This window comes from Tuber melanosporum (assembly GCF_000151645.1).
Source record: "Tuber melanosporum whole genome shotgun sequence assembly, scaffold_95, strain Mel28".
NCBI classification, from domain to species: domain Eukaryota; kingdom Fungi; phylum Ascomycota; class Pezizomycetes; order Pezizales; family Tuberaceae; genus Tuber; species Tuber melanosporum.
Genome location: NW_003299145.1, coordinates 271,506 through 285,162, shown reverse-complemented (window position 1 = coordinate 285,162; position 13,657 = coordinate 271,506). Strand labels below are relative to the sequence as shown.

At 37.1% G+C, this 13,657-nt stretch overlaps 2 protein-coding genes; both read right to left on the bottom strand.

Moving 5' to 3' along the window:
- Positions 1-250: 250 nt before the first annotated feature.
- Positions 251-1,135, bottom strand: GSTUM_00012077001 (uncharacterized protein; the record flags this gene model as incomplete). XM_002842329.2 has 1 exon in its annotated part: positions 251-1,135. The coding sequence occupies one exon, from the start codon at positions 1,133-1,135 to the stop codon at positions 929-931; it is 207 nt and encodes a 68-aa protein (XP_002842375.1). The 3' UTR covers positions 251-928.
- Positions 1,136-2,789: 1,654 nt separating this feature from the next.
- On the bottom strand, positions 2,790-3,842 carry GSTUM_00012076001 (uncharacterized protein). XM_052355849.1 has 1 exon: positions 2,790-3,842. Exon 1 carries the CDS (start codon positions 3,346-3,348, stop codon positions 3,046-3,048), a length of 303 nt encoding a protein of 100 aa, XP_052211814.1. The 5' UTR covers positions 3,349-3,842; the 3' UTR covers positions 2,790-3,045.
- Between the last annotated feature and the right edge of the window lie 9,815 nt (positions 3,843-13,657).

Below are 13,657 nucleotides of genomic sequence, written 5' to 3'. Positions count from 1 at the left end.
CATTGATGTATGGGTTCCATTACTCGACGCTTGCAGCAGCTGAATTTCAAAGTGCACGGATCCTCATTAGCTTGATACCAATACAAAACATTTGCGGGGTGCATTGTCTTCTTTTTTCTCCCTCTCTCTCTCTCACGCACATGCCGAAGGTTATCTCAGGCAAAGATTAATCGCAATGGCCGCCGGGAGGCTAGGAGAGCGATGCTGTGGACCGCCACTTCGCTATATATACGCGGTTCTCGTGTCAAGAGCGGGTTGGTAGGTCTTCAGCTAGTAGCCCCCCCGGAGCTTGAATGGGTTGACTTCACTATTGGAACGTAAAGGCATCTATGAACTCATGGATAGGTAAACCGTTTAGATAGGCGCGATTTCCTTCTTCCCTTTTTTCCTTTTTCTTCTTCCACTCACTTCATAATACCAATATTACAACCAATTTTCAAACAGAAAGAGCCACCAAAACGAAATTTAAGGGTCAGGTATGTTTTTATGGTCGAATCACTGAGTGCCAAAGGAGTGTCCCGGAAAGCCTATTCAGTGAAAACCCACAGATTCAATGACATCTAAGGACGTCTCAAAACAAGATATCCAGACAAAGTGGGGTCCCCAGAATTTCGGCATAATCTGCAGGATGCCATGCAATATGAAGTTGTTTCGCACAACGGGGAGCATTTATTCGACTTAACGTGGAGGCTGTACGGTACAGTACTGATCCATCGATAATCCATATCCGACGAATAGAAGCGGTAGGGAAGCAATGGGTATCCTTTGTACCGTTATAGCTGCTTCTCTCGAAAAGAGTGACACAAAAAAGATCGGAAAATGGTCGTTGTGAAGGGCACTTCTCCCACAAGAAGGAAGGGAGCCAATCAACCATGTGCGAATCGATGCAGTCGATGCAATATCCGGGATGAACAGGTGTTCGAGGCTCCTAACTCTGGAAGAATGCAGCAAATGCCAAAGACGTGTCATACAGGCTCGCAGGTGATGAGCACAGATCTTGTAAGCTAACCAAGGGCTCGGGAATCGGAATCACTCTTCTATAACAATAATTAGATTTACTATGAAAAATTGCTGAGGGAGGGAGGAAGGAGGCCGAGAAATATTCTGGAGACGAAAAGTAACGACGTGTCAACATTTATTTTGCATGCATACATACAAGCACACAAAGAGACGAAAAAGTGACGTATGCTACCGACCTGAAACGCCCTCAAAAGGAGGAAATATTTGGAGGAAAAACTCCAGACCGGAGACAAAAAAAAATATAAAAAAGGACCAGGGATATCTATCGCTTCTTTCGCTTTTGGAATTTTTTCATTTAACTTCATTCCTCTTCCTCTTCCTCTTCTTCATCGTGCTTGGCGAAGGGGGATTGGACCGAGTAATGACAGGGCTCGAAAAAATTGTCATGTAGCCGGTCAGAGGTTTGCTTGTGTGTTGTCACAGCGGTTGCACGAAGATGCGGTCGTCGCTGAGTTGTCAGAGAAAGCTAGGGTTACTGCTTTTGCTGGTCGGAAAAGAAATCCAAATCCTTCGAGGGGCATATTTATTCAGAAACGAGTATGGCACCCTCATGTGGAAGGACGGATTCGTTATTTCCAAGGCTGTTCCCTATTTACTTACCTGTTCATTTACCTATCTACTTATTTATTGAGGGAGCGAGTGAGTGTGAATAACTGTTGGGAAGGGGGACGCTCACCTAGAGCCTTAGTGAGCAACAGCGTCTCGCGGGTAAGCCTCGGTCCAACAAATAGTCTAAGTGTAATTCTGAGAATGTGGCACATCGCGGTGGTGATGGGATGGTGCTGGTGCCGGTGCCGGTGCTCGTGGAAAGTGAATATTAGTTTTACCCTTCCTCAATATTCCATGGCCTTTTGTTTGCCAATGGTGTTCGAGACCAGGCGGCCGAGAAGGAGACCTGCAGTATTGTATCGCACACGAGTAGCAGGGCGGGCGGGGCGGGAGGATAAATGTACAAGTACAGTGCTGCCCCGGGGAGGCTACTCACGCACGCGCGCCCTGCTCGAGTAGAGAGCACTACAATGACAATGCCGAAGCACAAGATTTAATCGCATTCACACTATTGGCACTGTAAAGCACGGGTAGATTGGTACCGGTGGGTACCGTGCAATACTGGGGCGTCAATTCCCTTCTTCTGTGGCCATCTAGTTAGCAAAGTATCTGTGCCAACAGAGCCTGACCAAGCAAAAAGAAGTGCAGTGTGGAGACCAGGAGCGAAAGGGTGGAAGGCACTCGGGCTGCAGATGATCTCTAAACTTGAATACCGAATACTCGGATGCGAAGATGGCGTTGCATATGGGGCCTGCATGTTTAACTGGGGGCATGACAGGGACCAAGGGAGCACCACAGGAGGGAAGAAGGAGTGAAAGAATGGAAGGAAAAGGAAAAAAGGTGAAAAGCACAAAAATGACAGACTGGGATTATTCAACCTTGTGCATAAAGTAGCGGCATGGCCAATGCGTTAGACTATCAGCGTATCGTAAGTATCCTACCTATTGCTTCATTTTCAAGCCCCCTCTATCAGAACGTTATTTACCGTCACCCGGAGTGATGCGCTCGAGCATTACCATATAGGAGAATAGAGTGGCTTGTAATACGCAACGGAATTTCGCATTGGGAGGTACACCTTAGTAACACCAATCAATGGTCTAGTCCCCCAATACCCCAAAAGCGCAAGTACTAAAAAAGCAGGCTCACCAGGTGCCCGTCTTCTCTCTAGCCGGATCATGGCGCTCTTTCTTCAAAGGATTCGACAGAGGGAACAAATGAGGTGAGTAATAATATTTTTTTTTTTTTCCTTTTCAAAACCAATTCAACACCCTCCAACCCCCCCCCCCCTCCATTAAGCCGTGACCAGGACTCTCTTTTAAAACGAAGAAAAGAAAAAAGTAAAGAAAAGAAAAAGCCTCTAATAAGATACCCCCCACAGACAAAGCAAAATGTGCGAGCAAACAGATAAAGTAGGATTAATCCTCCCAGCGCCGTTAGACATAACCAAATCTATAATAATAACCCATCACCCCTTCCTTAAAAGTGAAAAAGGAAAGAGAAAGGAGTGGTAAGAGAAAGAAAGAGAAAAAGAATGTGAACGCCCCAGATAATTATACAAAAGAGCAGAAACCCGGTTTGCCGAAAGCCGTCCCATGTGTAAGATGATGAGTAAGAGGTATTAAATGAGGTAATTGTAAGGGTAGTTGTTCTCGTACACCGTCCTTGTGCCGGGAGCAAGGTAGATATTCGCTCCACCGCTGACATCCCCACCACCGCTTCAACCATCGTTGCCAGTTGATGATGCCTCAACTCTCCGCCTGCAACACCCAGACCGCCCATAAGCTTATCCCGCCCAATCCCTCGTGTTCTCCCGCTTCACTTCCCCCCCTATCTCGTCTTCTCGCCCTCGTCCTCGTCACTCTCAACCTCGCCGTGTGTCCCCCCGGACCCTGTTCGTTTTCATGCGTTATAGGTGCATGGACGGCAGGTTTTGAGTCTACAAAACTTGCACTCAAAGATAAACCAGTGAGGACCTGACGCACACATTCCGCAATTCCAGAGTAGAAGGGTGTTTTCGCTCTTGATGATCTTGAAGCTATGGTGACAGTATCCGGGGATCGCCATTGTCTCTTGTTTGTAGGGGAAGAAGGAATGCAAGGGAGGTTTTATAGGTTGGATATCGCCCTTTTGGAAGAAATGCAAGATAGAAGTTAAAGAAAAGGTTAGGATTGGTACTTGTCTTGTCTGTGGCAGCGGAGGGTAAAAGAAAGATGTTTTATGTATGATGGAAGGAAGGCGATTGCTGTGATAGTTTGTCTAGACGAAGGAGGTAGTGAACGTTGTTGAACCGAAAAATCTCGACCTCCGGAGGGTGGGCTACTTATTATACCTTTGGAGGTATGCGTACCTTAGGTAGGCTCTAACTCTTGGAGCACCATAGCCCAAGTCCGCGCATACCAAGAGCAATAAGAAGGGGTGATGGTTCGAAGGCGGGTCCGAGGACCCACACCTTTCACCACCCTCCCTCCCTCCCTCCTTCACTCGCCTCCCCTCCCCTCGAAGCTGACACTTTTGCTTGCTTGATTCCTTTACCAAGCCCCAATCGCTGAATTTGTAGATTTGCGGCTCCATGATTGCTTCTACGTACCGAAATTACAGTACGTCCTCGACCCTCTGGTTTCCTTGGAATCAGATCGCCCAGCTGATATGATACGTCAGACGGCAACCTTAGCAAGCAAACAGTCCCTTTCGAGAGCGATACATACAGAAGAAACCCACAAGAAGGCAAGCAAAGTTGCGTAGAATGGATCTACCCTTGCGGTTGGAATGAAATGGACGGAATGGAGCAGCGGTGACAATATGATACAGTGGACTCATTCATCCAGTCATTCATTCATTCATTCGCAGAGAAGATGCTCACAGCCGCTTCTCGTTTCTCGTTCCTTTTCCCCACTACAATACATCAAGTGACCCCATGTAACTGTATCGATCCATCGATCTACCATGTTAATAAAGCATAGATACAGTTGCGGTACATAGATGCCAGTAGTCTCCCCCATCGAAAAATAATTGGAAGCAGAGAGGGCACAAGATCCCGAGGGAAAAACCTCAGTATGGAGAAAGAAGAAAAAAGCTTCTGTCCCCCAAACTAGAAATCATCTCCCCCTTGCAAACCAAGCATCACTTCCCTGTTCAAATCTAGGGGTGTCCGATTTGTTTAGGTCCAGAAACTCGGGGAACATCCACAAGCCGGCCTCTTTGAGTTTTCTCTCACTTCTTCCTCAGCATTTCCATATCTATCTCCCCATAAACCCTGCAAAGCTCCAGATCCCTGCTGGATGTAACCATCTCTCACTCTCTCTCACTTTGTCCAGCCCGGAAATCTGTCATTTCATTTCCTTCCATTCCCTTTGTAACAGGAGTCCCAAAGAGGACAAAGGTGGGGTGCTAAAATAAAATATGAGAGCTGAAGTCGAATCGAATCGAGCGGCTTTCTCTACCTGTGACATAAAGGTCTCGTAGCTATTCTGCTTTGATCCTTTCCCATCCTTAGCTAACCAAGTTACCGGGAAAAAAGAGGCGAAAGTCCCTAACAAAGACTAGTGCGGGTGCTTGACAATACCAAACCCAACCTGTTGGTTCGGTTTTCTTATTTTATTTTTTTTGTTTTCACTTTCTCGCGCTTTGACATTTTTGATTCCTTTTTGTTTTCCGTGGGTCATCAATTTGTCTTTTTTTTTTTTTTTTGTTTGTTTGTTTTTCTGTTTCTCTTCAAGCCCCATCGCACATTGCTATGCGCACGCGTATAATACAATACAGAGAGGCAGCGACCCTTGCCTTTGTTCTACGGTTGCTCCGCCCACGAAAGCGGTAGAGAGGGTGGTATCGTGATAATCTGTGCCTGTACGAGTATACTTGTTAGCTGCGAGAGGTAGAGTACCGGTATGCGTCCTAGACTGTCCGACACCCTCATCACTACAAGTGCCATCACCATCATCAAAAGTACCGTCAGTGCGACCAGGTGCTCTCCTTTTTTCACTTTATTTGGGGCCCTTCTCAATTTTCTACTCTAGCGCCTTCCCCATCCAGAAGCACGCGGGGCAAGTGAAAAGGTGGGCCGAGTCAGTGGATTAGTGAGCAAGGAATAATTACGAAACGAAACATCCAAGATAGATTGCAACTGTGGTAATTGTTCCTATGGCACAAGGGTCAAGCATTTAGTGATCTCACAGGCTGAAGTGGGAAACAACGATCACAAAAGCGGACAATAAACTGGGCGTGGGGCGGCAACACCGATTCGATTGAATACACGAGAATTGCACAAGAACATAGAAATCCAGCTTTTCCACTTGGCTATATTAAACGCCCAAAATATAGTGCTCGAATCCATTGGATTTCAAGAGTGATCTGCCAGGAGCGGGAACCGCAGAGTTCTGGAGAGATCTCCTGCGTTTGAGTAGATAGGGTATTCTGCAGTATAGTTAACGTAGACATCAGGACGTACTCTTTGTTACAGTAGTTACTTACTATTATGATTAAACATGTACTAGGTTTAAGGTGATATGAGTTATTTGATTAGTATGTAGTAGTATGACACATGATAAGTGAGTTGTAAGTATTATAAAATAACTTCTTTGTGTGAGTCATGTGTTTAAAATCAGAATATAAAACTTATAGGTATGATAAATATAGGTTTAAGATAACAGGAGGAGGTTTATATAGTAAGGTCAGGAAGTCATATAATTAAAGAGTTCATACTCATTTTTTTCTGTTTTTTAGATGATTGACTTTTAAATACTATTGCTTAAAATTTTCTAATAATATTATCATTTTGTATCTTATCTTCTTACCTTATAATAGCTTTTACATAGAAGTAATAATTAGCTTCTTCTCTTTCTCTTTCTCTTTACTGTTTTACTTAAAAGTTAAATCTATTTATAAGATTTATGTATTCAGATTAAATTTTTATTAGTATAATATTTCTATTTTCCTATTTTTGATAGGCTTACTTAGTATTTACAAGTTTATCAATCCATATTTTCTCAGCAGAAGATTGGAAACACACCGTAACATATATAAAAACAGCCTATAGGTTACTGTTAGTTTAGTAATTTTTCTCTTTTTTTTGAATTATATACAATTAGTGATATTCTATCTGCTAATAAGTAGTAGTTAATTTTAAACTATATGAAAATTAGTTAAAACTAATAATATTTGATTTTGATAAAAATTTATCTAGGAAGGCTTATAATAATATAACTTATTAAGTTTACTTAAGAGTACAAAATATTTTCATATTAACTTTCTGTCTATCATGATAGTTTAATACTTATATATTACATCTGAGTGATTGTAGACTATATTTATGTACTATACTATATTAATCACACTGGAGATAGAGAGTATTACTAAGAGGAATGCTTACATGATTCCTATCAACCTGTATCTTATATAGAGGAGAAAAATTGAAGAAAGAAAAAAAAACATATAAAAATTCTAAAAATCATTTATTAAGAAGAGTAAATTTAATAGTTTCAGCTTCTGCAGAAAATCTGGAAAACAAATATACTATTCTTTAATTTCTAAGGTACCAAAACTAATTGTATTCACAACCTCTAAACATGCCTAATTACTAATAATCAGATTATCAAATATAAAGTATTTAATATAAATTTCAGAATTGTAGGTTTATCAACAAAGGGGGAAGTGTCTCTGTTTTAGAAGTTTCAAATTATGATACTAGAAACTATATAATAAATTAATTGAGTAAAGCTTCATTTATTTAACCTCTATGAGTAAATTCTACATAAACCTGTTTATCTCAAAGATGTGATTCTCATTGCTATATTCTTGATCTACTTAATACATTAAAAATGAGAATAGGAAAAATCTGAGGTACTCTATTAGTAATAATATTAAGAAGTCTACATTGATATTTTTCGGAGTCAGATTTAGTACTCTTTAATCAAATAGTCTTTTCATCCAAAAACTTATATATTTTTTCAATCTAATACATTTATAAAAGTAAGATATTATCTGAATGACAAATATATTACTTAGGAACTCTACCTTGATTATTATTAGAGATAAAATATAGTAGTAGTGATTTTAGTGTAGATTATAATAATATAAGAGTAAAATATTATTGAATTTAGGCTAAATATTGATAAGTTTAACAATAAAGAAAACATATTGCTTTTTCCTTTTATTTTTAGAATTATGTAGATATTCATGACCTCTACACTTGACTGATAAGGTATTGGCCTCTTGCAATATATTATTTTCTGTTTTACTATTCATCTACTTTGTCTGATTAGTATTATTATTTCCTACACCTCTAGCCTTTTAGACACTCTGGGCTTGTAGGTTTTTCTTTTCCCTAACTGCTGCAATTAGTTTATATTTAAACTCAGAATATAATTACTTTTTTAGATACACTAAGGGAGTATAAGAGGAATATTTATGCCAAAGATCATAGCACTTTTCTGGAATGAACTCAGTTTCTGGCATTGGTAATAGAGAAATCTAACAAAAAGACTCAAGATTGAAACCCTACCTACAAAGGTTAAACTTTATCCATGGTTAATCTAACAGTCTTTTAGCCTCCATAATACATGGTGATTAGCACTAAACTAAATAAACTGAAAACCTTGAATACTTTTTTATAACTTTAAATATACTGCTAGTACTTTATCACAATCTCCAAAAACACTACCTGGAGGATCATCAAAGAGACAAATTGCCTTAATCTTCTGATTCTTATTGGCTGAGTCAGCCACTACTGCATATTCCTCAAGTATTTATACTGAACCCCTATTTGCGTTTTGCTTTATAGTTCCAAATCTATGATCAATACTATTATATGTATGATCTTTAATTTAAAATTCTAAAGTAATTGAACTTATCTTCTGTATGAAAACAAATCAACAGAGATACTACAGCAATGTTTTTGTTTTGTTTTGTCATCTACAGTTATTTGCCTATAAATATATGTCAGGTTTCTGCTTGTTTATAGATGATAGAAAGAGATACAGAAGAGATATGTCCTGATTTACCTCTTTTCCATACTGTGCTTCTGTATGCATAGTATGATAATAATACTCAATCCTATCATCCATAATTCCAAGTACATAGTGCTTAAATGGTTACCAGTAGTACTACCTAGAAAAATGCTGCAGTATTTTAGGAATTTCTACGACTTGCTGAAAGTCAAATGAATAGCAACAAAGTTGATTATCAGCTTCCCTAGCTTGCTTGATATCCTGTCTGTAGGTTTTACAATATGTATGATATTCTTTTTTAGTGTACTTCTAATGTAAAACAATTAATCCCAAATGTCTTACTGGTATGAATTTTACCTTCTAAATCTGCAATATTAGTAGATTCTTCTTTCTCTCCTAATATGAAATCATACTAAGATTTGATTCTCAGAATTGTATACTCATCACAAACATTTTTAGATGGCTTACAAATCTTCATAAACTTAAAAATATTATAACTTTTCTAATACTTATAAAAGTACTGGAAAGATGTATAACTGACTTGATTATTAGTATGTTGAATCTTTGATATATATCTTTAATATACTACTCAATAAGAAAGATGAGAGAAAAGGAATGTGATATGCTCTAATTCCATATGCTTAATAGTTCTTTCATCCTTAATACTTCATTTGAATATTCTTCTTGTTTCAATAAACTCACTATCATTCTCTTTTAATTCTGATAAGATATTATCAATGTTAATTCTGACTAACTCTGAGAGTTTATTGTTAGGTTTTTTCCCACAATGTCCATGGGGCTTCAACACAGGTGTTCTAATATTTTTCTTTTAGTTTATAATATTAGCAATTGTTTTTCTGTTAATTTTCCTGAAACTTCACAAGACTGGTCTGTAGATATTGCCTATAAAAGGTAAACAGTACCTAATACCAGCTTGCTTTTCATGTTTTAACTGAAGGGGTTAGCTTTGTTCAATTCTAATTCTTAAGTGATATAAAATTTGAAACCAATATGTAACTGTGAAGATAGGAGGTAACTTATATAATCAAAAGCTTCTTTTACTTTCATTCTATCTTATCATGATAGTTAAGCCACTTTTTCTGCTTAGTATAATCTGCTTTAAGTATATACTTTTCAGAACTGGTACAAGTAGCTAAAAATTGTGTAAGTTGTAATTGAGTATCTGAAAACTGATGATTACTCTTTAAGCTATATGTCAGTTCCTATTGTCTCAAGAGTTAACATAATATATTGTATAGCAAAGCTATAAAAGGTCATTCCTCAATAATATTATCAGAGTCTGAGGAATATTCTGAATAGCTTACTTCTGACAAATCATCTAAAATTTTACTTGTATTATTATCATCAAACAAAGAAGAATAAAATTGTAATATATGAAGACTAAAATTTGAATATGTGGAAGTCATAATTGAATAATGAGAAAAATAATAATAGAGTATAATAAGACTCTACAGGGTACTATTGTTGTTAGCAAAACCTATACCCATACCAGTATCAAGAGACTATTACTGTAGGAATGGTGATGGACCAGAGTCTACTGAGTAGAGGTACAATTAGTTAAGTATCTCAGTCAGACATACTACAGTATTCTAAGAAGTATACAGGTACTAGTATGGAGTGGTAGTTATCCTACTTGGTAGGGTAACCCAAGTAGTTAATTTGGGAATTACCTTGAATTGCCTGACAGTGAGTCTGGAGAGAGTTATCTTTTCTTTAGACTAGAGTTACCCTGCCTTGAGCTATAGGTTACCCTGCTATGGAGCCAAGTTACCCTACCTTGGAGGAAACCTGTTCGGCAGGGCATCAGGAGAAGTAACTAGATTATTTGTGATGTGAAACTACAGAGGATTTTTGAATCACAAGTTGTACAGATCACTTCTGCACATCCAGTTGAGCTCTGAACAAGCTGTAACTCGGAGGTATATTGGCTAATACCCTCCTCTAGTCCTGTTATAAGTTCCTAGAATCATGGGCTACAGCCTGGAGAGTTGCTGTAAGTCTAGTAAAAGTCAACTAGTAGAGATACTCCTGTAATACCATATATGCTCACGCTGTCTGATTAACTGCAAGCTGTATACAGGATATGCATAGGGGTAGAGGAGAACCTAATGTATGGTTTCTAAGTGGCTTTGTGCAAAATGGACCAGAATTGATAGAGTAATACCACTTTGAAGTTAGAAGTAGTAGGTGTGGTTACCAGAGGCCAATAGGCGAGGTAACTGAAGTCTGTTGCCACGAATGCATATAGTATTAGAGAATCATTAAGGACTCTAAGACACTAGTCCGAGGAAATGATAGAACCTATATTATTATTCAGAATGATATAAAATAAAGTACAACTGAATAGATGTTTAGGAGATCTGGATGTTTGTAGATGACTAAGTGTATATAGATAGAGAGTTCTATAGTTGGTACTGCATCCTCTCCGGCATGTCAGTTGACCACTGACATGTTTGCGATAAGAAGAGTTTCTACTTCTGCAGTTGTATTTTAAATGCAGCAGTTAAATTACTTCTGTTGGATAGATGTTAGCAAACGACAGAGTTTTCTAGTTAGCTACTATAGATCATTGGTCAGACTTGAAGAGGTTGGCTAGATAGTCTAAGGAAGTTTGGTGTTCACAAAAGCAGAGTAGTACTGAGGAGTAACTGGTAGTAAATGAAATCTACTTAAGTATATGTGAGTTCTCCTTTACTCTGGCAATCAACTATCTTTCAAGATCAGGACTTTATTGTATAAAAGTGTTGTGTAATGATATTAAGTTTTACTATTTTGTTTTTTCAAATTCTACTGTTAAGATATTGAAATTTCATTATATTTGTTTCTAGAAGGATCCATCTTGGTGCGGTCGCATCGTTGAGATCCTTCTTCCCTGATGAAGCTCCTATTATACTACTAGTTTGGATGATAAGAGGTATTGTATCAGATATTATTTACGATTGATTTAAGGATTCTGGTATGTTAGTGAAAACTTTCATCCAAATTTCAAAACTTCCTATAATAATTAATTTAAATTATATGATAGCTTTATAAATAAATATATTTCAGGTAGATTGAAGATAATCTATTTAACTATGTAAGAAAAAAAAAATGTAAAAATTGAAAATTTGAAATTTAAAAGCCAATAAAACAGCTTATCCCCATGACAAGTATATTTTAGGACTATCAGATTATACTCTCTAGTGTTATGAAATCTTGTATACATTGTGACTGATTTGTTTTATTGGTAGTATGATCCAGTTTTCACATATCAGCACTCATATTATGTGAAATTATCAATTATCTTTTATTCTTTAAATACAACTCTTTTTACTTTATTATTTATTGCAATATCAGTATTCTTAGTTCTTAATTACAAAAGTCCTTTTCAATTTCAGTCTTACAGAATCATATTCTTGTCAATCAATAATCCTACCTCTCTCACTGAATTAGAAATGACAATACAAATCTGGCTGACCACAAAAATCATAATTTTTTCTTTTAACTAAATAGTACCTCTTTTTTGAAAATTGCTACAGCTGTTACCAATATAGTAGGAGTATAATATGAGGTTCAAGAAAGTTGAAACTCAGTCCTTTCAGGGAAAGAATATGTAGAAGAACTACTAGCTTTATTAGTAAATATAAGACAGGTGATTGAGACAAAGAAGAGATATTTTATTATGTAAAGGAAACTAAGTTGTAATTTGCTTATATAGTATATCTGTAATAAAAACACAAAAGTATACTCATAGTGTGCAAGCTTTATTACAAATATCAGATAAGATTTTGCTTATTAAGGAAAATACTATAGTAAAAGTGTATTGCTGAACACCAATAGTATTGTTTTAGCTTATAAGCTATTTTTAGGAAATACTATAGTGTTTATTTATTTATTAGTATATTTTGAACTAGACCTTAAACTCATTTTTTAAGTAATTTATCAAGTAGTTTTTTCCTCTCCATCTTTGGCTCTTAATAGTTAAAATATCTCAAAGTATCACAATATGAATTATTACTACTAAGTTGCTAGATAATCATTTATCTATTTTCTGACTTTCTCTATTGTGTAATAATTCTTCTCAGTATCTGAAGAACAGGAAAATACTTTAGAAATTGTTAGATACCTTAGCTTCTGGATTATATTTTATATGATATTGGCAATATACAAGTACTCAGATTTCATTAAACTTAGTATATTTATCTTAATTTTATATAATCTCTTTTTATAGCTAACTCTAATAGGGGTCAAGATATGCTAGGACCTAGAATCATTTGTTAGTTGTTAGTGAAAATTTGTCTAGAAAGTCTTACATGATCTTTTCATTTTTGTTAGGAGTACTAGGATCCGATACCTAGGAACCACTCTAAGTAGGTAACCCTACTTGGAATCAGAATCTCTGGTCTCCAACATCTTCCTCTGGACCCCTTACAGAGCCTACAGGTTATTATACATATTTATCCCAGTTATGTCTTGTGACTATAAGGCTATAGAGAATAAGGTGTAAGAATAACACTATATACATTTCTGCTGTCCATCCGACCTAATCTTGTTCACAGAAATATGAGAAAAGTCCTTTGACAATATTGGGGAAGTGGAACAGAGTAGGTTTGTCAGCTACCCAGAGAGTTACTAGGCTTCAATGATGAGATATTTTTGGCATTGGCTGTAAGTAACAGAATATTTTCATACAAAAATATGATATTAAATATTTGAAGATCTCTACTAAGAGCCAATACATTCTTATCCACCCTATCACAATTAGAAGAGTTTAGAACTTTTAGGAAGTACCACTAAAGAAGTCAATGGACTTCTCTTAGTGTTAAAACTAGGTTCAAGAATATATCATGGTTGCAGAAATTATTACCAATATTAAATAATGACCAAAGTCCTATTACCTAAAACAATTAGCAATTGCCAACTGCGGAATTATCTGCCAATTAGATTGAATAGATTCTTGCGAATTGGTTAGAAGTTATCCAGAAGATATCTGTCGATTAGATCAAGAGTTATGAAGGTTTAAAGTTAGCGACCCAAAAAGAATTCATATATGACTACTTCTGTAGACACATCATGTAGATGAAACTGATTATTTTATTAATGAGTTTGGGCTCCGCATAGGATTGCGTTCAGTATAAAATAAAAAG